This window comes from Ornithorhynchus anatinus, chromosome 5 (assembly GCF_004115215.2).
Source record: "Ornithorhynchus anatinus isolate Pmale09 chromosome 5, mOrnAna1.pri.v4, whole genome shotgun sequence".
In the NCBI taxonomy this organism is placed as follows: Eukaryota; Metazoa; Chordata; class Mammalia; order Monotremata; family Ornithorhynchidae; genus Ornithorhynchus; species Ornithorhynchus anatinus.
Window position 1 is genome coordinate 77,098,417 of NC_041732.1, and position 26,405 is coordinate 77,124,821.

Sequence of the window (26,405 nt, forward strand, 5' to 3'; positions counted from 1 at the left end):
ATGGAAGCTGGTGACGGACCTGGTTGGCGGGGTCTTAGTGGCCACCTGATTCACTGAACTCTGCAAGCACCTCCCAAGGCCAAAATAAAAAAAATTTTTTTTACAAATCTACACCAAGCACAGACTTTAAAAAAAAAGCCAACAAAAAACCCACCAACTCAAATCAAAAGAAGACAGAGGCCGAGATTCTGCCAACAGGATCTGCACATCAATATTAACTCGTATTTTTTTGACAGACGGTGGCATTACTTCCCCAGAGCACATCCCTTCTGCTATTCCTTAGTAACCTCCTAGTCCCCGAGAGAAACAAAAATGGAACAAAAAGCTGCAGTGTTCACCTAACGTGGATTTACCCGTTTGCCCAATGGAGGACACTGAATTATTTGAATCGATAAAAGGCCCAGAACTATCACTACAGGAGACGACAAAACAGGATTCATGGGGTCTAGTGAGCGTTTGCTGTCAGCACCACGCGTAAGAATGCTTCTAAATACTCTTCAGAAGTTGTACATGATCCTGGGGGAAGGGGCAGGTTTCCCTGACTGGTTGTTTTAGCTTCAATCAATGGCATTAATTGAGCGCTTACTACGGGCGGAGCACCGTACTAAGCGGGTTCGGAGAATCAACACAACAGAATTAGCCCTGCCCGTAACGAGCTTAGACTCTAAAGGGGATCAGAGACTAGGGGACTAGAAAACTAGAGTCTAGTTCTCGAGCGCACCACCGCTTAGAGGCAAAAAACAGAGTTTCAACCCCTTCCGACCCGAGCCTGTATACATACGGTTTCTGCGAGCATCATGGGGAGCGCATTCTCTTGGATCTTGGATGGTCGGTTGAAGCCCATAGCGTAGACTCCCTGCAGAAGCTGGGGTTCCTGAAAGGAGGAGTTACAAGGGGAACAATGATCCACAGCCAGGGTAATCAGAAACCCCCCAAGACTGTGTTTTAGTCCTCTACCTTCAGCTTCTCCCTCTCAAGCCCGCAACTAGTAGCAAAGTTAACCACAGTGGACTCTTTTTCTCCTTATCGATTTTCAAGCATCATATTCCTCCTCATTCTCCCGTTGATAGCCTATCGTCGTTCGTTCCAATCCGAGAAGGGGCCGAAGAGGTCCCGTCTCAGACGCTTCCCAACCCCTGGATCAACCTGCATTTGCAGCTCTGGAAAGCAGCGGCCACAAAAACGTCTTGCTGTGTCACTCAGAGATTTAGCAATCACTGGGCCAAAAAAAAAAACCGAAGAGCTCTCTGGTTGTCAGAACAATCCGGCATCCGTGCATGTTTAACCAAATTTAAAGAAGGAATAAAATCTGATTTCCTTCAGTGTCCCTAAACTTTTCCTAAAGCAGTGCGGCAGACTAAGCAACAAAAGATGGCAGGCAGCTATGAAGTCTGTTTGTTTTTTAAGTCTGATATCGGTGTATTAAAGGCAGACAACAGATTTCTGTGGGCTTAAGTTGTTTTTTCTTCCATAGTGCAAGTTTAAAACCAACATATTTCATGAAATGTCAGTGCCTGGAGGCACCAGAACTCCTAGCAAAGCATCATTTCCCTTCAAAGAACCCTCAAGAGCGGAGAAGCTGTAAAGTAGTGAATTTGTTGAAATCTAGAAATAGAGAGTCATGACCTGATCACCATTACTTCAGTTTTTGACCATTTAGATTCTGATTTATTGATATCAGGCAGAGACCATCAGATAGCTTGAAATTCCTCTTATAAAGCTGTTCACGTGGGCAGCAGATGCACCCAAGATTCCCTGGCTCTACTTAGGGCTCTGATGCTCCCTAGAGTGACTTATTTGGTTTAACAGGGGTACCCTGCTTCTGCAGACGTGTCTCTCTCACACTCACAAAAAAGTGTCATCAGGATGCCAAGAACCTCCAGGAATCGTGGAGTTGAGGACTCAGAGTGGGATTTTGTTCTAGGCGATTGACTTTATAGCTACCAAAAAACAAACACACACACACCACAATGCCTCAACTGCAGCAAGTCTCAGTAATCGCCCGAAATCTTTAATAATAAATGGTATTTGTTAAATGCTTACTTGGGCAAGCAACCTGGTAGGAACTGGGATAGGAATGAGAGAGGTAGAGCATTGGATGTATAATCTTCTAAGAGGTGGGGGGGATTTAGAAACCTGTTTCTTCAACTGAAATCATTACAATTCTTGCCACCCAACCCCAGATGTATGCTACGATGTAAAACTGGGTAGAGGCTACAAGAGTACAAAATATTAGCTCTCAAGGGCTGCCAGTTGCTACCAATTTAAAATTGATAAATTCTATCAGCCCTCATCACCCTGAACCACCAAGTTTTTCCAAGATGGTAGTTTCTACGACGTGCGCGGGGAAAATGGAATTCCGATTTACTAGTCCTATACATGCCAGAACCTTGGCGGCCCCTATTCAGGTCCTAAGAGAGAAAGCAAGTCTAAAGCCTAAGCAACCATATGAGCATCCTTAAATTAGGGCTAAGAGATGGCTATATGCTACCTCTTAACCAGTAAGCTGTTTAACAAAGCTCACAAGTGCTAGTTTGGAAAGCGTAATATTCTATTCAAAATAGAGAATCCTGCCACCTACACCTTTCAAAAGGCTCTCTCTCACACACAAAAATAAAAAGATATTGCCTGCAGACAGTGTTCAAACACAGAGAGCTTTGAAAAGTATAACCTTTGTGTGTCCTCTATTTGAAAGCAAAGAGCTACAAACCTCAGCCATCCTGAAACAGTTGCCAAGGATACAGAGTAGCTAGAAAATCGAGACACAGTTAATCCAAGTTCCCCCATTGGTTCAAACATGGTTTTTTTCAATTTTCACAGACTAATGCTTCTCTTTAAGCACCAAATAGACAAAGTACCTTAAGCAACCTGGGTTTCCTTCTTTGTCACCATTCAGCACATGCTAGAGCTCAACACCCGCTGTTGGGTAGGGATTGTGCTATTTGTTGCTGAAACTGTACTCTCCAAGCGCTTAGTAGAGTGCTTTGCACACAGTAAGCGCTCAATAAACACGATTGAATGAATGAACACAAGATGAGCTGCCATCCCCAACAACACCAGTGCAAGTAAGCATCTGAGCTTACTTGATGATCACAAACAAAAAACCATTAATGGGATTAATAAGAATTGTGTATCCATCAGTCCAATAATCTCTGATGGTTATCACTAGGACCAGGGAGCTTGGCTATTAGAAAAAAGTGCAGTTGTACAGTAGGATGAATGGGGAAATTATGGAAAGTAAACTATCAAGATCTTCCAGTATTTTTCTGAAAAAAGGGACAGGGCAACTTTTCAGCAGGAAGTCAAGAAGTCTGGTTACTTTTACACTAAAGGATGGTTGTTATTATGAAATTTAAGCGCTTACTATGTGCCAAGCACTATTCTAAGAACTGGGGTAGACACAAGGTAATCAGGTTGTCCCACATGGGGCTCAAATCTTCATTCCCATTTTACCAGATGAGGTAACCGAGGCTCAGAGAAGTTAAGTGACTTGCCCAAAGCCACTCAGCTGCTAAGTGGCGGAGCTGGGATTAGACCCACGACCTGTGACTCCCAAGCCCGGGCTCTTTCCAGTAAGCCACGCTGCTTATCTATGCGGATGCGGTTTTGAGGTTTCGCCAATATGTCCATATCACATTTATTTATTATTTGAGAAGAAAATTTTTATTTGTATTCGTTAAACCCATACTATGTACCAGGCACTGGTGCTTAGTGCTGGGTTGGATCCCAGCTAATCATCATCGATGGTATTTACTGAATACCTGCTCCACGCAGGGCACTGTCCCAAGTGTTTGGGAGAGCACAGATGGTAGACACGTTCTCCACCCGAAACAAGCTCTTTGGGTTGGTAACAGTTCCTTTTCCACAAAGGGCTCAGTCTTAATCCCTACTTTACCGATCAGGTAACCGAGGCCCAGAGAAGTTAAGTGACTTGTCCAAGGTCACACAGCAGACACCTGGCTGAGCCGGGATCAGAACCCACATCCTGACTCCATGCCTGTGCTCTTTCCACTAGGCCACGCTGCCTTCATTCTAAATAGAAATACTAAGCTGCCCTCTCATTCTAAATAGAAATACTGAAAGTTGATTTTATAGGCTACAGGGAGACAGCACTGGCCAGAAAACCAGTCCTCTTTGAATCATGTTCAAACTTCAGAGAGCTAAACTTTATCTTTCTCTCCAGATATTTCTTTCTAGTACCTCCTTCTTAGATGCTTCTTCTTAGCAGAAGCACCATGGTCTTGGTGGTCAGAGCATGGGCTTGGGGAATCAGGAGGACTTGGGTCCTAATCCTGGGCTTCTCTTCATCTGCTGGGTGACGTTGGGCAAATCACTCAACTTCCCTGTGCCTCACTTCCTTCATCTGTAAAACGGGGATTAAGAGTGTGGGCCCCATGTGGGACAGGGATCGTGTTGAACCTAATTCATTTTTACCTACTCCAGCACTTAGCACAGGGCTTGGAACATCGAAAACACTTAAGTATCACAATTACCATTAGATACTAAAATCTGCTTGAATTTACAGTAGAACATTATGGAGAGAATATGTCAGTGGTCTTGAAGGCATAAGGGGGAAAGGAATTCTAAACTCTACACCCATTTGCCCAGGGCAATCAATCCACTGTAGTTATTGAGCGCTTACTATGTGCACAGTACTGTGCTAAGCGCTTATTGAGCGCTTACTATGTGCACAGTACTGTGCTAAGCGCTTGAATGTGATGCTGCCCCAGTTCAGGCTGCCCTGCCAGGGCCCTTCCGAGGCTCCCAGGGGAGGAGAGTTACATTTCCTTCCTGCATCACGAGAACCTAGCAACTCCGACTCTCAGCTTCCAGTCAATTATCTTCCCTCTATATTTAGTCCCAGGTGAAGGTACTGCTCCCAGCAGGTGCTTAGCGGAGCTGAATTTTGCCAACTGGTTCATGGCTAATGGATCAGGAGACGGCCACTGACCGCTGATGTTTGCCCACTGAACATCAGGGGTAACCTGCCCGCGAAAGGACTCGTCAGGCTTCAACCGAGTCCCGTGGATTCTCCCCCCTCGCATTTAAACGAAACCAGCACCTGGAGAAGGGGCCCCGTGGGTGGATGAAACAAAATGAGTCACCTGGCAGTCTGGAGACGATCCTTTTCCAGAAGCCGGGGAGAAAAAGCCCCTGAAGGAGGAAATCTCTAAATCAATCAACGGAAAGAAAAATCTCCATGGCCAGGTCTGAAATATTTCCTCTTTGCTGCAGTGCAGCCTCTCTCTGGTGCAGCCTACGTAAACAGAGACTAAGCAAGGATGACAGAGTTTGATTTGCTGGATTAAAACCTGTTATGCTGCAATTTTTTAAAAAAGAGGAAAAAAATGCCATCTCCTGTAAACCTGGTAGCAAAACCCAGCTGATATGTGGTTTTTTTTTTAATTGGATCTCCAGCTGCCATCTACTTCAATTAGCAACTTAATTAGCTCCAAATTAGCTCTCTAATCAAGTGCCTTACATCTGCCTGTGATCGGGTGGTGTGGGGGTGGTGGAGAGGACAGTTTTGAGAGCGAGCTTCTGAGGTCAAAGAGCAAGGAGAAGACTTCCTGGTAAATAGGTTCAACCATCCACCAGAAGGCTCCCCGAGAGAACTTCCAGAGGGAAGCAGGTGGCTGGCTGCTCCATGGTCTCTGCTCCTACTTTTGGCTCTTTGGCTTCCCCTGACCTGGTAAAAGCCTTCAATTACCAGGGATTAGAACCCGGATCCTTCCGACTCCCAGGCCTGTAGAGATTCACTAGGCTACGCTGCTTCTCTCACTGATCGGTCTGCGGAGAGCCCTTTCTTATCCTCTTGGAAGCCCGACACACTAGACATGCCATTCTCACGCGAGCAGATGCCATGAACAAAGCAGTGATCAAATGTGCGCCTCCATCTTGCAGGCCGAGCCGACTGCCTAACTGCTGGGCGCAGATCCCCTAGGCCAAGTCGATTTTCCTATCCTGGTCACAGAGTGCTCAAGAGATAGCACGAAGAAATTCAACAGACACCGGCTGAATCTGGTATTTGACCGTGAAGAGGAATCTCCGACAGGAAAGTCAGAATTTGGAGATAAAAGCAGAGATAAAAGGGCCGGCTCAACGGCAACGAAAAACTACACATTACATCACTTGAGGGCCATTATTTCCAGGAGAAATGTGGGCCTAAGATGTAACAGGGCCCGTCGAGCCTAGGTTGGGCTCAAAGAATCTACGATCCCTCGAGAGAAATATTCACGGAAGACAACATCCCAACCCTTCAAGTAATACTTCAAAGCCCGACACAGGGGATGTTGTCGCTTCTTCGGCTAGTGTTAGGAATGACGGTGGGAAGAGATAAAGGGCTGGAAAACAGGCCGTTGAAATGGCGGGTTTTTTTTGACTCTTGCTTTCAACTGTTCACGCTGGGAGCTACACCCAGGTGGGTCAAACAGAATGTGTCAGGCCACATTAATTAGAGTCCCCCTACGGTCGTTAATTCACGTGAGAAAGGGAGCCACCGACAACTGGCAAGGTCACCGTTAGATAGTGCCAATATTTCCTCTCAATTTCCAGCTATCAAAGAGAACCAAAAGAAGCCAAGCACAGACAGGCGGGAGCTCCTTCCTTCAGGCCCTTAACCTTAAATTAGCTTCTTCCTACCTTTAGGAAAACCACAGAAGCTATTGGCGTAGTGGCTAGAGCTTGGGCCTGGGGAGCCAGAAGGTAATGGTTCTAATCCCTGCTCCACCACTTGTCTGCAGTGTGGACTTGAGCAAGGCAACAACTTCTCTGTGCCTCAGTTACCTCCTCTGTAAAATGGGGTTTGAGACTGTGAACCCCATATGGGACAGGACGGTGTCCAACTTGATTGGCTTGTATCCTCCCCAGCACTTAATTACAGAGCCTGGCACATAGTAAACGCTTAACAAATTACCACTATTATTATTATTATTATAATATAATAGCACCAGGTAGGAAGTTCTAATCATTACCTACCTAGTTGAGACTAAGGCAAAAGTAACAAAAATTAAATATGCAGGTATCTGGACCAGGTTAACTAGTGTCCTATTGGGTTTGCAATGGTATTTGTAGATAACTGTCTAGATTCTCAACATGTCATGAGCGAGGATGAGAATTTATGGAACTGTCTGTGGAATGAAGTTTTTTGTTTTTGTTTTTCTGAAGTGTCCATCTATCTCCCTAAAATCCCGGAAACCTGCATTAGAACAAGAGGCTCCTGGACAACAGAGGGAACTGAAAGCTCCCAGGAAAGTTAACACTTACAGTCGTAGCTCTTCAAAAGATTTCACCGAATAGAGGGGGGAATTTGGATCCCGCTGCAGGACTTCCACTTGGTTTGTGTTGTCGACGAGATTACTGCGGATCAGCTTGTTTAACAACGACTGGGCGGCCCGGTCCTCTGCAGGAGAGAAAGCACAGTTTAGGTGAGATGGCTGCTCCAAAGAACCCAAAAAAGTGGCTCTGGATCCCTCTTCTGCTAAAAGCTAGGTCACTTATCTGACCATTATTATTATTGTACTTGTTAAGTGATTACTATGCGCCAGGCAATGTACTAGTCGCCAGGGTAGATATAAACAAATTGGGTTGGACACAGTCCCTGTCCCACATGGGTCTCAGTCTTTTTTTTTTTTTTTTTTTTTTAGAGATGAGATAACTAAGGCCCAGAGCAGTTGAGGGATTTGCCCAAGGTCCTTCAGCGGGCAGGGGGCAGAGCGGGGATTAGAACCCAAGTCCTCTGACTCCCTGGGCCATGCTGCTTCTGAAACAGCGTGGAATGAAGTCTCTCCACATCGTGCGAGAGAAAGAGGCCTATAAAACATACACCTCCTTTGGGGTTTGATAGTCAGACCCAATCGGCTAGCCAACAAATAGTAACTGAACACATGGCCTTGCGCCAGCTGAGGACATGAGACAGGGGAGCTCCAAATGTGGAAACCACAACCCTGCCTCGGGACTTCTGCGGAAAGGAAATTCCAGCTCCCCTTCCATTTTTCCTTCATATCCCACACGCTACCTTTATACCTGACCCCTTCCATTACGAGTGCCAAGCACAAAGGGGGAGAGACATGGATCCAGGAGAAAGATGAAAAGGGGAAGTCAAAGGCCAATAGAAACCCTGGCTGGATGAGCTTATGGAGTTTACCGCTGCCTTAAAAGCACCGTGAGGGAGAAAGGGCCTCCTCTGCTCAGGCAAACAGCGGCTCCTTGAGAGAGGTCAGAGTCTCCCTCTTTCCCACTCTCCCCCGACTTCTCTTTTTATCCCCCCAGGCCCATCCAGACTGACTCGATTCTGTTCCTTCTAATTCTTCCCTTTACCCAGCCCACCTATAATAATAATTATGGTATTTGTTAAGCGCTTACTATGTGCAGAGCACTGTTCTTAGCGCTGGGGTAGATAGAGGGTAATCAGATTGTACCACCTGGGGCTCACATTTTTTAATCCCCGTTTTTTCAGATGAGGTAACTGAGGCACGGAGAAGTTTAGCGACTTGCCCAAGGTCACAGAGCAGACAAGTGGCGGAGCCGGGATTAGAACCCACTTCCTCTGACTCCCAAGCCCGGGCTCTTTCCACTAAGCCACTCCACTATCGGCAGTAACCAAAATGAAGAGTGTCACCACGTAAAAGCCTTTTTAAATCCCATACGAGCACATCGCCTGTCTTTTTTTTTTAGCCGGGAAATCCACGAACTAGACGGTGATCATGTTTCTACCTGACATCTCCTGATAGGCGTTGAAATTTGTCGACATCGCTGATGTCACCGACTGAACTCCGTTCACTCTGAGATGTCAGCTAAGAATTCCTTTAGAGATAACTCTGGACACTAAAGTGTTTTACGTTCAAGAACGATCCCGTAGTTACCTTTCTCCTCATCTTCAGTCTTTTCCGCATTGTTATCGCTTTTGACAACGGCACCTGAAGCGGACAGACTGGACGTTACTCAAGGGTACATATCAACACCCACCCACATACTGGCTGAAAGCATTCCGACGCCACACTTATTTCAGTAGCCCGAACGCGTCAGATCTCGCCTTCCTCATGGCAGACTCACTTGAGACTACTCCTTCTGTTGCACATCACACAACTGACGCTCCCAGGACAATCAATGGTATTTATTAAGGGCTCATTGTGTGCAGAGCATTCGATCATATTTATTGAGCGCTTACGGTGTGCAAAGCACTGTTCTATGCACTGGGGGAAGAGTACACCAATAAACAGACATATTCCCCGCCCACGACGAGCTCACCGAGCGCTTGGGAGATTACGATATAATGACTTTGGAAGACACGTCCCCTGCCCACAAGGAGGGAACCAATTACAATACCGGAAGGCTTGGGAAATTTCGCCAAGACCCATCCCCGTCCCCGTTAATCAGTCGTATTTACTGAGCACGTACTGTGTGCAGAGCACTGTATTAAGTGCTTGTGAGAGTGCAGTATACAGACATAATAATAACGTTGGTATTTGTTAAGCGCTTACTATATGTGCCGAGCACTGTTCTAAGCGCTGGGGTAGACACAGGGGAATCAGGTCGTCCCACGTGGGGCTCACAGTCTTCATCCCCATTTTACAGATGAGGGAACTGAGGCACAGAGAAGTTAAGTGACTTGCCCACAGTCACACAGCCGACAAGTGGCAGAGCTGGGATTCGAACTCATGAGCCCTGACTCCAAAGCCCGTGCTCTTTCCACTGAGCCACGCTGCTTCTCCAGCGTGTCCAGCAGGACATTCCTGACCACAACAAGCTCACAGTCTAGAGGGGGGGACAGACGTTAACAGAAATAAGTAACAATATACATATGTGCTATGGGGCTGGGAGGGAGGATGAATGAAGGAGCAAGTAAGAGAGGCGCATAAGAGAATGGGAGAAGAGGAGGGCTTAGTTCGGGAAGGGAATGGGAGAAAATGAGGAGGACTTAGTTCCGGAAGGCTTCTTGGAGGAGATATGCCTTCAATAAGGCTTTGAAGTGGGGAAGAGCAATTATCTGTCTGATATCTTGGACTACTCCTTTCATTGCACATTATCCAATTAACACTCCCGGGACAATCGGATGGCATTCGTGGAGCGCTTAATGTGTGCAGAGCATTCATTCAATCATATTTGTTACCGTTGATGACTTCCATTTGCAGGCATAAGAATCCTTAATTCTACACCGGCAAGATGTTAACAGTTTCGATGGAGAGGGGGCCTATTAGGGGTCAGATTCAGCCCCCCAAGGATTCCCTCCAGCTGGGGGAGTGGTGGTAGTTATGGCTGCCACGAAGGCATTTGGGCGATTCCCACCAGCCACAACCCTGGACTGTCCAGTAGCGCTGGTATCTGTTAAGAGCTCACTATGTGCCAGGCACTGTTCTAAGTGCTGGAGTAGGTACAAGGTCATCAGGTTGTCCCAGGTGAGGCTCACAGTCTTCATCCCCATTTTACAGATAAGTGAGGCACGGAGAAGTGAAGTGACTGGCCCCAAGTCCACACAGCTGACAGTGGCGGAGCTGGGATTAGAACTCACAACCTCTGACTCCCAAGCCCAGGCTCTTTCCCCACTAAGCCACCTTGCTTCTCCTCCTGCCCTGTGCGGGAGGGTGAGCGTGGTGGGGAGCTGCAGCATGCCAGAGGGCCGATGCCCTGAGAGGGTGGGGGAGGTCACGGTACTTGGAAAAAAAAAATTCATCATTTACTGAGCGTCTGCTGTGGGCAGAGCAATGTACTAAGCGCTTGGAAGAGGTCACTACAAGTTAGTAGACCCGTCCCACGGTGAGTTTCAATGTAGGCAGTACAACCACCTGCTAAGCCTCATCTTCCACCCTGCTTTACTGAGGCAGTTAGCCTAGCAAGCTAACGGAACCGGGTAAAGGGCCTGTTGGGCAAAATCGACAGGGCATCACTTCACAGAGTAGTTGAGGGTCAGGCGACTTCCAAATTAGATCAGGGCTAGACCAAAAGGCTGAGGTTACTGTTCTCCAAACCTGCTTCTGATATTTACCAAGCATCGACTCAAGTCTGAGCTGCATAAAGCCAGAGGACGTGCGAAAAATAAAGGGGAAAAAAGAGTCAGTCCATTTCTACACTTGGTTTTAGTCACTAGAAACTCACCATTGGCCTCTGGCTTGGGTTTTTCTTCCTTGAGATGCAAGTTGCTCAACTGCAAGGGAGGAAATAAAGAATAAAAATGTTAGGCACAGTTCCTGGTCAAATGTCTACCTTTACCCAAGAGTCTCCACTGTGAATCTGTACCCAAGATCATATCGACCTCAAAGATCATCTGGATGCATAGGTTCTGGGTCTTTTGTTTAAATGCTTGGGGAAGAGTGTTTCAAATCTTTGGTGAATACTGAAGGAGTCTGCAGTCAAACTCAGCTGGAGAGGGAGATAGAGGAGAAAGGAAAGGTGGAGAGAAGATGGAAGGAGAAAATACAAAGCTTTAAGGACAAATTTTCTCCCATTCTTTGCACACCCAAATAGTAATAATGTTGGTATTTAAGCGCTTACTATGTGCAGAGCACTGTTCTAAGAGCTGGGGTAGATACAGGGTGATCAGGTTGTCCCACGTGAGGCTCACAGTTAATCCCCATTTTACAGATGAGGTAACTGAGGCACAGAGAAGTGAAGTGACTTGCCCAGAGTCACACAGCTGACAAGAGGCAGGGCCGGGATTCAAACCCATGACCTCTGACTACCGAGCCCAGGCTCTTTCCACTGAGCCACGCTGCTTCTATCCCCTCCCTGCTTCGATAAGAGGAATATGCTTTGTTCCTAAGGTCAAGCACTTCCCTTTCCCAAATGAAGGCAACTTCTCCAGCCGTCACGGCCCAAAAAGGCAGCTTCTGCGGCACGCTATGGGGAGAATGGCCCACTCGGGCAATCCTTCTGCGGGGTAACACCGATCAACTCTACTCCATCCCAATTTTCCCAGACCTCTGGGCTGTCTCTGACACCGCGGACCATTCCCCCCTCCCAGAAAAACCTTTGGTTTTATGGCTCCAGTACCCTTTTGGGCCTATCCTCGGTCTCCTTCGCCGACTCTTCCTCTGCCTCCCATCCACTAGTTGTGATCCTACTCCGAGAGCTGTTCTGGGCCCCCTCTCTTACTCATCCGTTCCCACAGTTTCCAAGATCACCTCTTGGCAGTTGACTCCCAAACCTTGGCATTATCTTCGACGCCTCCCTCTTTCATTTTGCCCGGCGCCAAATCCCATCAGCTTTTCCTTCACAACATTTCCAAGATCTGCCCCTTCCTCTCCCCTCAGGCGACCACTACTCTGGGCCAGGTGCTCGCCAAATCCTGGCTTGACTTCAGCCTCCTTACTGGTCTCCCTGCTCCTAGACTCTCCTCTCGCCAATATATAATTCAGCACCCTGGCTTGGTGGATAAAGCACAGGCCTGAGAGTCAGAAGGACCTGGGATCTAATCCAGGCTCCGCCACACAGCTGCTGCGTGACCTTGGGCAAGTCGCTTCACTTCTCTGGGCCTCAGCTGCTTAATCTATAAAATGGGGATTAAGAATGTGAGCCCCATGTGGGGACTGGGTCCAACCTGAATAACTTGTATCTACACAGCACTTAGAAGAGTGTTTGGCACATAAACACTTAATTACTTATATGTATAAAATAAATGGTCATTTTTAAGCACTTATACACCTTTCCCTGTCCAGACCAATTTTCCTCAAATGTCCTCACGCCCCTAAAAACCTCCAAGACTGTCCACTCCAGACCAAGCAGAAACTCTTCAGCATTTCCTTTTAGCATCCCATCAGCTCTCTTCCTACTTATCTACTGTCCTTCCACTTGGCGTCTTCATTCTTTTTTTAAAAAAATATATTTGTTCACTAGCATGTGCCAGGCACTGTCCTAAGCACCAGATAGGTATGAGCTACCAGGATGGACACGGTCCTTGTCCAGTATGGGGATTAAGACAATAAACCCTATTTTACAGCGAACAGGCGCAGAGAAGTGGAGCGATTTGCCCAAGGTCACATGGCAGACAGTGGCCAAGCCGGGATTAGAACCCGGGACTTCTGACTCCCTTTCACTGTGCCTGTGTTCCCCTGCCAACCACTTGTTCACACCCCACCTGTACCCCAACTCCCTCCCACTTTAAATGGGAGACCTCTGCGCTCCCCTCTTTCAGAGCCCCACCGAATCTGCATCCCCCCAAGGAGGCCTTCTCCAATTACTTTCCCCTCTCCCCTGCTTATTCCCCCAGCAACTGCACATCCTAGTGGATAGAGCCCAGGCCTGGGAGTCAGAAGGACCTGGGTTCTAATTCCGGCTCTGTCACTTGTCTGCTGTGTGATCCTGGGCGAGTCACAACCCTTTTCTGCACCTCGGTTACCTCATGTAAAACGGGGATTAAGACTGTGAGCCCCACGAGGGTCAGGGACAGTCTAAAGATGGAGGGGGAAATACCCCCACTTTACAGTTGAGGAAACTGAGGCACAGCGCTCCTCTGAGGTGGCCGGTTAAAATAGGAATCCCAAGACACAGTCACCTGATAATTCTCTCTCCGCTAATCAATGGTATTTGAGCGTTAACTGTGTTCAGAGCAGTCATTCATTCGGTTGTACTTATTGAGCACTTACTCTTCATTCGATCATATTTGAGCGCTTAATGTGTGCAGACCACCGTACTGAGCGCTTGGGAGAATACAAAACAGCAATAAACAGTCACACTCCCTGCCCACAACGGGCTCACAGTCTAGTGTGGGGGAGATGGACATCAATACGAATAAATAAAATTACAGATATGTGCGGTGTACTAGGCGCTCAGAAGAGTCTAATACATTAGACTTAGTAGAGACGATCCTTGTCCTCAAAGAACTTACAGTCTAGTGGAGGAGACCGTAGTTTCAGACACGAGAAATGACACTCACAAAGCTTCCTCTCCGGGAACACGGCAACTCTCAGTTACTAGAATTTGAGTCAGTTTTCACCCCAGCACCCAGGTTTAGGGGGTCACTTGAGAGAACCTAGATGCGAGGCAAGGAACGGTGCGGTCGGATCAGGTCGGCCCGGCTCTCGTGACTCAGTTTACACCCCAGCACCCAGGTTTAGGGGGTCACTTGAGAGACCCTAGATGCAAGGCCAGGAACGGTGCTGTCGGGTCAGGTCGGCCCGGCTCTCGTGACGTGAGGGGGAATTTTCCACACCCCTGCATTCCGTGCAAAGTCGACTGGGAAAAATCCAATTAGGTCCTGGAGCTACAAAGGAGGAGCCGGAAGCATTAAAGTTGATGGTTCCAACGGGACTATCCTCACCCTACATGGAAGGACGACTCCATTTAAAAGGGACTAAAATGGGACTTTAGTTAGCGCGGAATTTATACAACCAACTAAAATAAGTACAGATCAGACAGAAAATTTCTATTCAGCTATACCAAGGTTAAATAGAAATAATCATTGTGGTAGTCATTAGCACTTGCTACGCGCCTACCAGTTCTCAGGACTCGGTGGAAACTGGTCAAAGACTAGCAATGGGCTTGCAACCGTCTCGATTCTAATCAATCCGTGGTATTTATTGAGTGCTTACTATGACGGGGCAGATATAAGTTAATCAGGTCGGACAGTCCCTGTCCCACATGGGGATCTGCAGGGAGAACGGGGTATCAAATCCCCATTGTAGATACAGAAGCAGCGTTCGTGGCTCAGTGGAAAGAGCCTGGGCTTCGGACTCAGAGGTCATGGGTTCGACTCCCGGCTCTGCCACTTGTCAGCTGTGTGACTGTGGGCAAGTCACTTCACTCTCTGGGCCTCAGTTACCTCATCTGTAAAATGGGGATTAACTGTGAGCCTCACATGGGACAACCTGATTACCCTGTATCTACCCCGGCGCTTAGAACAGTGCTCTGCACATAGTAAGCGTTTAACAAAAACCAACATTATTATTATTATTATTGTATGGAAGGGGAAATTAAGGCCCACTGACACTGGTCTTCTACCTGAGGCTATTTCTGATTCCTGCCTTCAGCAGTAGCTTTATTCTGGAAGAATCAACTAATGAGTCGATGCTAGCTAGGTGCTTACGCTGGGCAGAACACTGTAGTAAGAGCCCGAGAGGATACGTTACATTTGGGAGACATCATCCCTGCTGTCAAGGAGCTAACGTAGGGGAGGCAGAGAGTAATATAAATTACAAGAAGGAGACTCAACGGAGTATAAGTGCATATACATAAATCCTGTGGGATGGGGTGGGGAGGAAGACTGTAAACTCACTGTGGACAGGGAATGTGTCTGTTTATTGTTGTATTGTACATTCCCAAGTGCTTAATTGAGTGTTCTACGCACAGTAAGCGCACAGTAAATACGCTTAAGTGAAAAAATGAGTTCCTAAGTGTTTAGGAGGGGGTGAGACTAAATACATGGGTGAGGCAGTTGGGGAGGCAGTTGGGGGAGGAGTCGGGGAAGAAAACCTTACTCTGGGAAAGCTTGCTGAAGAGATGATTTTGGCAGAGCTTTGAAGATGGGGGAGAGTGCTGGTCTGTCAGATATATATGGGGAGGAATTTCCAAGCAGGAGGGAGGGTATGTTAACCGGTGAGGAGGCAGAGTGAGAAACTACGTAGTCTACTGGATAGAGCACGACCTGGGAGTCAGAAGGACCTGGTTTCTAATCCTGGGTCCGCCACCGGTCTGCTGTGTGACCTTGGGCAAGTCGCTCCGCTTCTCTGGGCCTCAGCTTCCTCCCTGGCAAAATGGGGACTAATACTGTGAGCCTCATGTGGGAAATCCAAACTGACACCCTAGATCTACCCTAGCCCTTAACACAATGCCTGGCACATGGTAAGCAGTTAACATTTTTAAAAAGTGAGTAGGTTACTAGTAGAGGAGCAAAGCGAGTGGGCCGGGCGTAGCGGAAAAGGAGTAAGGTATGCAAGGGGGAGAGAGTCGAGCGGGTGCCTTGAATCTGACGGCGAGGAGCTTCTGCTTGATAAGGAGATGGATGGGCAGCCATTGGGGTACTCTAGTGGGGAGATGTGCACAAAACCGTGTTTTAGAAAGATGATCCGGGCAGCAGAGTGAAGTATGGGCCCCTCTAGCCTGTTGGCCTGTGGCCCAAGTCTCCCAGGAAAGGTAGAGGGCACAAATATCAACTGAGGCAACCCACTGAGGCCATTCCAGTCTTAACCATTTATCCAGGGAGCAAAATCGTTAATTCTGCCCCTTCTAGACTCTCTTCAACACCCCCCTCCCTTCTCGATCGACAACTCCATCACCAGCATTACTCCCTGACCTTACTCTTCCCTACCCTCTGATACGAACCGAGGCCTTCTTGAAACAAACAAAAATCCCCAAAAGGAACAAAAACCCTTGCCAGTGTTTTCAGGACGTGTAATGGGGAGCCCTGGGAAATAAAGGGAGACAAAGAACACAGAGGAAAGACGAACAAATGGCCTCTCAAAACGCAGACGCTAAATTAGCTTAACCATTCTGAAGTACGATAGGAGACCCGTGATACACAGGTTTAAGATAAATGCACCGAGAGAGAGCAAAGAGTGCTTTCAAGCCATCGTCGGTGTCTGTCCAATGATGACACACTGGTCTTCCCTTTAATAATAATAATAATAATAATGATGGTATTTGTTAAGCGCTTACTACGAGCCAAGCACCGTTCTAAGCACTGGGGGAGATACAAAGTAATTAGGTTGTCCCACGTGGGGCTCACAGTCTTCATCCCCATTTGACAGACGAGGTAACTGAGGCCCGGAGAAGTTAGGTGACTTGCCCAAAGTCACCCAGCTGACAAGTGGCGGAGCCGGAATTAGAACCCGCGACCCCTGACTCCCAAGCCCGGGCTCCTTCCACTTAGCCAAGCTGCTTCTGGTGACGGGACAGGATTCTCTTCTATTGCATCCTTCCAGGTGAGGGTCTGGAAGCAACTACACCGACTCGCTGCTGGGCTGAACTCCTTCCCAAAGCCTGTCCTCCATTTAACCTTTCCATCACGGCTGACACCCCATCCTTCTTGCCTCAAGCCCGTAACCGAGGCGTCCTCTTTTTCCTGGGTCTCTTTCGGCTTTCACATTCAGTTTGACAGCAAATCCTGTCAGTTCTTCCTTCGCATTTCCAAAATCCACTCCTCCCTCCCCAATCAAAGGCCACAGTCCTATCCCTGCTCCCTACCTAGACTGGAAACTGCTCTTTCCAACTCAGCATTTCCGGGCCACCTAAGCACTCACCACCCCCTCCGGCGGCCCTTAAAGTACCTCTTTTTATAGCAATTACTTCTTCCTCCCTAATTTTAGTGTCTTTCTCCCACCTAGATAGAAAACTCCTTGAGGGCAGGGATCTTGTTGACTAATTCCATTCATTATACTCTCATGCACCTAAAAAAGCACTCCGCACAAGAAGGCATTCAGTTAATACCATTCAGAGACTCCCCAAACCCAACCATTTCTGTTCATTCAGTCTCATATTTTCTCTGGCCTCAAGGCCATCTCCACATGGATCTTCTGCCTGATACCCTCACATCTAAAACTGGGCTTTTCGTTGTCCCTCTTAAACCTAGCCCGGATTTCCTAATTTAAATATCCTAATTTCCCATCTCAGTAGACACCACCACTCTCTTTCCTGTGCTCAGAGACCACAACTTTGCTGTCATCTCTGACGCCTCACAGTCTTTTAGCCGGCACATTCAGTCGGTTCCTAAGTCCGGCAGGGTCTTCCGCCACAAAACTCTAAGCTCTGCCCCATCCTAATAATGTTTTTGTTAAGCGCTTATTATGGGCCAAACGCTATTCTAATCAATGGGGTAGATAGAAGATAATCAGATCCCACGCAGGGCTCAGAGTGCAAGTAAGAGGGAGAGCAGGTATTGAATCCCCATTTTACAGAGGAGGGAACTTAGGCTTGCCCCAGGTTACACAGCAGGTACTTGGCGGAGCTGGGATTCATTCATTCATTCGACTGTATTTATTGAGCGCTATGCGCAGGGCACTGTACTGGGCGCTTGAAATGTATAACGTATAATGAGAACCCAGGTCCTCTATCTTTCCACTAGGCCACACTGCTTCTCCACTCAGACACTACCACTTTGTCTCTCTGAATGTATAATGTATAATTAGAACCCAGGTCCTCTGCTATCTTTCCACTAGGCCACATTGCTTGTCCACTCAGACGCTACCACTTTGTCTCTCTGGTCCAACCTCGTCCCTCTTTGTCTACACTGTGCGGCGCGGCGCATCTTCCTAAAATGGCATTCTATTTGCCAATCTTCCCTTTAAAAAAACAAAAACCCCACACTTTCCGAGGCTACCATTTCCCCCCCCACATCAAAGCAAAAATTCTGGCCACTGGCTTCAAGGCTCCATACCGGTTCTCTTCATTCCTATCTAATAATAACAATTGCAGTATTTGTTAAGCGCTTATTAGGTACCAGGGACTGTGCTATGGGATGGATACAAGCAAATCAGGCTGGACGCTGTCCCTGTCCCACATGGGGCTCAGTCTCAATCCCCATTTTACAGAAGAGGTAACATAATAATGTTGGTATTTGTTAAGCGCTTACTATGTGCAGAGCACTGTTCTAAGCGCTGGGGTAGACACAGGGGAATCAAGTTGTCCCACGTGGGGCTCACAGTCTTAATCCCCCTTTTACAGATGAGGTAACTGAGGCCCAGAGAAGTGAAGTGACTTGCCCACAGTCACACAGCTGCCAAGTGGCAGAGCCGGGATAACAGGAGTACAGAAGAGTAAAGTGACTTGCCCAAGGTCACATGGTAACCAGTGGCAGAGCTGGCATTAGAACCCATGACCCTCTGACTCCCAGGCCCGTGCTCTGTCCACTACACCATGATTTTTCAGGCCCACTTCACCCAGAAATCTCCGCCCGCGTGGCTCAGTGGAAAGAGCACGGGCTTAGGGGGCAGAGGTCGTGGATCTAATCCGCGCTCCCCACCTGTCGGCTGTGTGACTTTGGGCAAGTCACTTCACTTCTCAGTTCCCTCATCTGTAAAATGGGGATGAAGACTTTGAGCCTCACGTGGGACAACCTGATTACCCTGTATTTACCCCAGCGCTTAGAACAGTGCTCGGCAAAATAGTAAGTGCTTAACAAATACCAACATTATTATTATGCAAAGCCACACAGTTCTATCTCCCTCATCCACTGTCATCAGCTCTTTGCTCTCCCGATCTGTAATGACCTCCTGAAATTCCACCTTCCCAATGTATTTTCTTCCCCCAACCCCAAAACTTAAACATTCATAGCTACCTGTAGCATTCATTACATATGCTTGGCTCAGTGGAAAGAGCCCGGGCTTGGGAGTCAGAGGTCATGGGTTCGAATCCCAGCTCTGCCACATGTCAACTGTGTGACTGTGGGCAAATCTATTCACTTCTCTGGGCCTCAGTTACCTCATCTGTAAAATGGGGATGAAGACCATGAGCCTCACATGGAACAACCTGATTACTCTGGATCTACCCCAGCACTTAAAAGAGTGCTCTGCACATAGTAAGCGCTTAACAAATACCAACATTATTATTACATGTCAATTTATGTTCCCTCCCCTCCCCCATTAAAGAACTTAGCTATCCATCTGTCTGTTCACTTTCCTCCTTCTTATAAATATTTGTCTGTTTCCCCGTTAGATTGGAAGGTCTTTGCAGGCAGGGACTGGGTCTTTTACCTGATAATAATTGTGGCATTTGTTTCTATGTGCCAAGCACTGTACTAAGTGCTGGGGAGACACAAGTTAATCAGGTGGGACACAATCCTGGTTCTACGTGGGGCTCACAGTCTAAGGGAGAGCGAAAATACGTATAGGATCCTCATTTTACAGACGAGGAAACGAAGCACGGGAAATAAGGCCACAGAGGAGGCAAGGGGCAGAGGCAGGACTAGAACCCAGGTGCTCTGAAAAATCAATTGGTTCTGAGTGCTTACTGTGTGCAAAGCACTGTACTAAGCAATTCGGGAGAGTATAATACAACGGAGTTAGTAGACACAGTCCCCATCCGCAAGGAGCTTACCTGGGGGTGGGGAAGAAGCAGACTTTAAAGCTACAGATACATATCTAAGTGCTGGGGAGCTGAGGGTCGGGGTGAATATGGAGCGCTTAGCGCTCAATACGAATGAACGAAATCCATTTCACTCATTCAATAGTATTTGAGCGCTACTATGTGCGAAAGCACCATACTAAGCGCCTTGGAATGTACAATTCGGCAACAGATGGAGACAATCACTGCCCAGTGACGGGTTTACAGTCTAATCGGGACTAATCCAATCATCTAGGTTCATTCGATAGTATTATTGAGCGCTTACTATGTGCAGAGCACTGTACTAAAGCGCTTGGAATGGACAAATCGGCAACAGATAGAGACAGTCCCCTGCCCACTGACGGGTTACAGTCTAATCTAATAATAGGTGACCCAGAAGGGAAAGCTGGGTGGGGGGAAAATGGAAGCCGCACGGCCTAATGGACAGAGCATGGCCGGGAGTCGGAAGGACATGGGTCCTAATCCCAGCTCCGTCTCTTGTCCGCTCTGCCGAGCTTGGGCAAGTCGCTTCACTTCTCTGCGCCTTGACTTGCTCCATCTGTAAAATGGGGATTAAGACTGTCAGCCGCATAAGGGACATGGGCTGTGTCCAGCACGATCAGCTTGTCTCCACCCCAGCCCTTAGTACAGTGCCTGGCACAAGGTAAGCACTTAACGCAGACCATTAAATAAATTCAGCCTCAGTTGAGCACGTCCTCGTGGAGATGTGATTTGATTAAGACTCTGGAGGACGGGGAGAGTGGTGGTCTGTTGTATATGAAGAGGGAGGGAGTTCCAGGCTAGAAGGAAGACGGGGGCAAGGGGTCGGTGGCGAGATGGAGATCAAGGTGCAGTGAATAGGTCGGTGCTAGAGGAGCGAAATGTGTAGGTTGGGTTGTAGAAGGAAATCAGCGAGGTAATGTAGAAGGAAGGAGAGCTCAACGAGTGTTTCTAAAAACACCTTTTTAAAATACATCAGTTTTAAAAACTGATGGTAACGAGTTTCTATTCCTGCCCCAGGTGGACGGGCAGCACTGGAGGTTCTGGAGGAGGGGGAAATGTGGACAGAGCTTTTTTTTTTTTTAATAACGATCCGGGACACAGAGGAAGCGAGGACTGGTGTGGGGAGAGACAGAAGGCGGAGAGGTCAGTCAGAGGAGGCTGATGCTGCAGTCGAGAGGTGCTGCGATCGGTGTGGCAACAGTTTGGATGGAGAAGAAAGGGCTCCCATGGCCCAAGGTCTTTCTCTAAGGTCTTTCCCAAGCACTCAGTACAGTGCTCTAGAGGTGTCCTGTCACTACTACTGATTAACTGTCGTCAGGGTTCCACGGGACGCTTGAGAAACCTGATATTTTCCCAACCAGAAGTAGGAGGAGTTTCTATGCTGTGCCTGAATTACCGCCGCTGACCCAAACTCAGTCCTTTATTCTCGCACATCATTCTCCCCATTCCTCTGGCCTTGGATCTATCTCCCGACATCGCCCGGACTGGTCACTTTGTTTCACTCCACGTCTCCCCTGCCCATTCATTGCTGGCGGGCGGGGAGGGAAGAAGTCATCACTTTCTTTAACATTAAGGCACCGGCTTCTAAACCGAAAAAGCCGATTTTTTAAAAAAAAACTGATCATGCTCGTTAAGCACTTTAACTATGTGTCGATCGCTCCGCTAAGCATTGGGGTAGATTCGAGCTAATCGGGTTGGACGCAGTCCCACATGGGGCTCACAGACTTAATCCCCATTTTACAGAGGAGGTAGCGGGCGGAGAAAAGTGACTCGGTCAAGGTCACACAGCAGTCAAGAGCCACTTCGGAACTAAAACCCAGGTTTTTGCTCTAATAAGCCACGCTGCTTCTCTTATTCTAGGGTTTTTAAATCCTACGTGCATGAGCATATGTGTACATATAAGTAAAATACGTATCTTCTCTACCCATCTAGTCTTAGAAGCGGCACGGTCTTTTGGAGAGTCCACGGGCTGGGAAATCGGAAGGTCATATGCTCTAATTCTGTCACTTGTTTGCTGTGAGACCTTGGGGAAGTCACTTCACTTCTCTGGGCCTGTTACCTCCTCTGTAAAATGGGGATTAAGACCGGGAGCCTCACGCGGGACATGGACTGAATCCAACCCGATTAGCTCGTATCTACCCCGGTGCTTGGATGAGTGACTGGCACCTAGTTATCCCGATTATCTTGTGTCCATCCCAGAACAGTGCCTGGAGTTCTGAGTTCAAGAGTTGTTAAAAAAAAAAAAACTCCCAGATGTGGGGAAAGAGTTCAGAGCAGACAAAGAAACCTGAAGATGACCCAAAACCAGATGCAGCGACTTTTGGTTCAAACTTTCTGGAGAACGATGTCACAGAGTGACAAACTGTAGGATAATAATAACTGATAACCATAATTAATACTTAACTATAACAGTATCTGTTAAACGCTTACTACACTCATTCATTCATTTCAATAGTATTTATTGAGCGCTTACTATGTGCAGAGCACTGTACTAAGCGCTTGGAATGAACAAGTCGGCAACAGATAGAGACGGTCCCTGCCCTTTGACGGGCTTACGGTCTAATCGGGGGAGACGGACAGATGAGAACAAAGGCAGTAAATAGAGTCGAGGGGAAGAACGTCTCGTTAAAACAATGGCAACTAAATAGAATCGAGGCGATGTACATTTCATTAACAAAATAAACAGGGTAATGAAAATATATACAGTCGAGCAGACGAGTACGGTGCCGAGGGGACGGGAAGGGAGAGGGGGAGGAGCAGAAGGAAATGGGGGGAAAAGAGGGTTAAGCTGCGGAGAGGTGAAGGGGGGTGGTGGAGGGAGTAGAGGAGCTCAGTCTGGGAAGGCCTCTTGGAGGAGGTGAGTTTTAAAGTAGGGTTTTGAAGAGGGGAAGAGAATCGGTTTGGCGGAGGTGAGGAGGGAGGGCGTTCCGGGACCTGCGGGAGGACGTGGCCCGGGGGTCGACGGCGGGATGGGCGAGAACGGGGGACGGTGAGGTGGGCGGCGGAGGAACGGAGCATATGGAGTGGACAGTGGAAAGAGATAAGGGAGGAGAGGTAGGAGGGGGCAAGGTGATGGAAGCCTAGAAGTGAGAGTGAGAAGTTTTTGTTTTGTGTGGAGGTCGATAGGCAACCACTGGAGTTGTTTAAGAAGGGGAGTGACATGCCCAGAGCATTTCTGCTGGAAGATGAGCCGGGCAGCGGAGTGAAGAACAGAATGGAGCGGGGCGAGAGAGGAGGAAGGGAGATCGGAGAGAAGGCCGACACAGTAGTCTAGCCGGGATATAACGAGAGCCCGTAACGGTAAGGTAGCCGTTTGGGTGGAGAGGAAAGGGCGGATCTTGGCGATATCGTAAAGGTGAAACCGGCAGGTCTCGGTAACGGATAGGACGCGTGGGGTGAACGAGAGACGAGTCAAGGATGACACCGAGACTGCGGGCCTGGAGAGACGGGAAGGATGGTGGTGCCAGGCACCGTGCTAAGCCACTGGGATGGGTACAAGCAAATCGGGTCCCCGTCCCACCGTGGGGCTCCCGGTCTCAGTCTCCGTTTGACAGACGAGGTAACTGAGGCCCAGAGAAGTGGCTTGCCCAAGGTCACGAAGCAGACCAGTGGCGGAGCCGGGATTAGAACCCATGGCCTTCTGACTCCCAGGCCCGGGATAATAATCATTAGCATTTGTTAAGCGCTTACTACGTGCAAGGCACTGTTCTAAGCGCTGGGGTCCAGGTGATCAGGTCGTCCCACGTGGGGCTCCCTGTCTTCATGCCCATTTTACAGATGAGGTCAGTGAGGCACAGAGAAGGTAAGCGACTTGCCCACAGTCACACAGCTAGCAAGTGGCTGAACCGGGATTCGAACCCATGACCTCTGACTCCCAAGCCCGGGCTCTTTCCACTGAGCCAGGCGGTTTCTCTTACTCTGTGCCATGCATTGTTCTAAGCTCTGGGGCGGATATAAGGCAGACCGTTCTGGGGTAGATTGTTCTAGGCGCTGGATGAAACCGCGTGGCTCAGTGGAAAGAGCCCGGGCTTGGGAGTCAGAGGCCATGGGTTCGAATCCCGGCTCTGCCGCTTGTCAGCTGTGTGACTGGGGGGCAAGTCACTTCACTTCTCTGGGCCTCAGTCACATCATCTGTAAATTGGGAATTCAGACTGTGAGCCCCACGTGGGACCACCTGATGACCCTGGATCTCCCCCAGCGCTTAGAACAGTGCTCTGCACATAGTAAGCGCTTAACAGATACCATTATTATTATTATTAACTTCTTTGGGCCTCAGTTCCCTCACCTGTCAAACGGGGGTTAAGACTGTGAGCCCCACGTGGGACCACCTGACGACTCTATCTCCCCCAGCGCTTAGAACAGTGCTCGGCACATAGTAAGCGCTTCACAAATTCCAACCTTAATATTATCCCCCCGACACCCTTCCGTCCGGCCTCTCCGACCCTTCTGAGAAGCAGCGTGGCTCAGTGGGAAGAGCCCGGGCTTGGGAGTCAGAGGTCACGGGTTCGAATCCCAGCTCTGCCACTTGTCAGCTGTGTGACTTTGGGCAAGTCACTTCACTTCTCGGTGCCTCAGTGACCTCATCTGTAATATGGGGATGAAGACTGTGAGCCCCACGTGGGTCAACCTGATTCCCCTGTGTCTACCCCAGCGCTTAGAACAGTGCTCGGCACATAGTAAGCGCTTAACAGATACCAACATTATTATTATTCTGTCCCCTCCGCCTTTTTCATTCACTCAGGACTATTTCCAGAGATCTCACTGGGCGCAGGGCACTGCACTAAGCGTTTGGGATGGCCAAGGGGGCACGGAGAGAGACCACCCCGGCCCAACGACGGGCTCCCCGCCTAAACGGGGACGGAGGGAGACCGACGGCCAAACCCAAGAGGACCAAAGGAAACCCGACCACCTCGACCGTCTCCCCCGATGAGACCGTGAGCCCGTCACTGGGCAGGGACGGTCTCTATCTGTTGCCCAATTGTCCCTTCCCAGCGCTTAGCACAGTGCTCTGCACATAGTAAGCGCTCAATAAATACTACTGAATGAATGGACAAGCAGGATCAAGGGGACGTACACCTCTTTGAGAAAATAAGGGAAGGGGAGATAAGTCATAATAATGTTGGTATCTGCTAAGCGCTTACTCTATGCAGAGCACTGTGCTAAGCGCTGGGGGAGATCCAGGGTCATCAGGTGGTCCCACGTGAGGCTCACAGTCTTCATCCCCATTTTGCAGAGGAGGGAACTGAGGCCCAGAGAAGTGAAGTGACTTGCCCCCAGTCACCCAGCTGACAAGTGGCAGGGCCGGGATTCGAACCCATGACCTCTGACTCCCCAGCCCGGGCTCTTGCCACTGAGCCACGCTGCTTCTCATATACCAAGGAGCAGAGTGCGGGGGGGGGGGGGGAGAGGGAAGGCGGTGGGAAGGAGGGAAAAGGGGGGAGAGGAAGGGGGAGGAAGGGGGGAGATGGGGAAGGGGGGAAGGGAGGGGGAAGGGAGGAGAAGGGGGAAGATGGGGAGGGGGGAGATTGGGGGGAAGGGACAAAGGAGGAGGGGGGAGATGGGGAGGGAAAGGGGGAGATGGTGGGGAGATTGGGGGGAAGGGAGAGAAGGGGGGAGGGGGGAGTGGGAGGGGAAGGGGAAAAGGGGGAAGGGGAGTCTGGGGGAGGAGGAAGGTAGGGGAGGGGAAGAGATGGGGGGGATGGGGAGATTGGGGGGAGGGGAGATGGGGAAAGGGGAGAAAGGGGGGGAGATGGGGGGATGGGGGAGATGGGGGATTGGGGGGAGATGGGGGGATTGGGGGAGATGGGGGGAAGTGTGGGGGGAAGGGGGATGGGGGGAAGGGGGATGGGGGAGAGAATACGATGGGGGGAAGATGGGGAGGGAAGAGGAGAAAGGGAAGGGGGAGAGAATAGATGGGGGAGAGATGGGGGAGGGGAAGAGAAAGGGGGAGGGGGAGATGGGGGGGGGAGAGAAATAGATGGGGGAGATGGGGGAGGGGAAGAGGAGAAAGGGAAGGGGAGAGAATAGATGGGGGGAGATGGGGGAGGGGAAGAGAAAGGGAAGGGGGAGAGAATAGATGGGGGAGATGGGGGAGGGGAAGAGGAGAAAGGAAGGGGAGAGAATAGATGGGGGAGAGAATGGGGAGGGGAAAGAGAAAGGGGAGGGGAGATGGGGGGGGAGAGAATAGATGGGGGAGATGGGGAGGGGAAGAGGCAGAAAGGGAGGGGGAGAGGGGGAGGGAGGCCCTCCGGGGGGTCCCCTCGTGGGTGCGCGCGGGCCTACCGACTCTGCGGCGGCTTCTTGCGTCGTCCACCGCTAAAGCCCAGGGAGTCGGTGGCCATGCTGCTGCCGCTGCCGACGGGGGCGGCGATGGGCGGCGGGGACGGCGGGACGCGGGGCGCGGGCTCGGGGCCGGCGGCCGGCGGGGAAGTCAT

General features: G+C 49.2%; 1 protein-coding gene across 1 annotated transcript; it reads right to left on the reverse strand.

Moving 5' to 3' along the window:
• Positions 1-786: 786 nt before the first annotated feature.
• On the reverse strand, positions 787-26,405 carry LOC114812192 (ATP-dependent RNA helicase DBP5-like). Its single transcript, XM_029065973.1, has 6 exons — positions 26,254-26,405; positions 11,808-11,868; positions 11,095-11,143; positions 8,865-8,918; positions 7,267-7,402; positions 787-874 (listed from the first exon to the last, which is right to left on the reverse strand). Exons 1-6 carry the CDS (start codon positions 26,403-26,405, stop codon positions 796-798), a joined length of 531 nt encoding a protein of 176 aa, XP_028921806.1. The 3' UTR covers positions 787-795.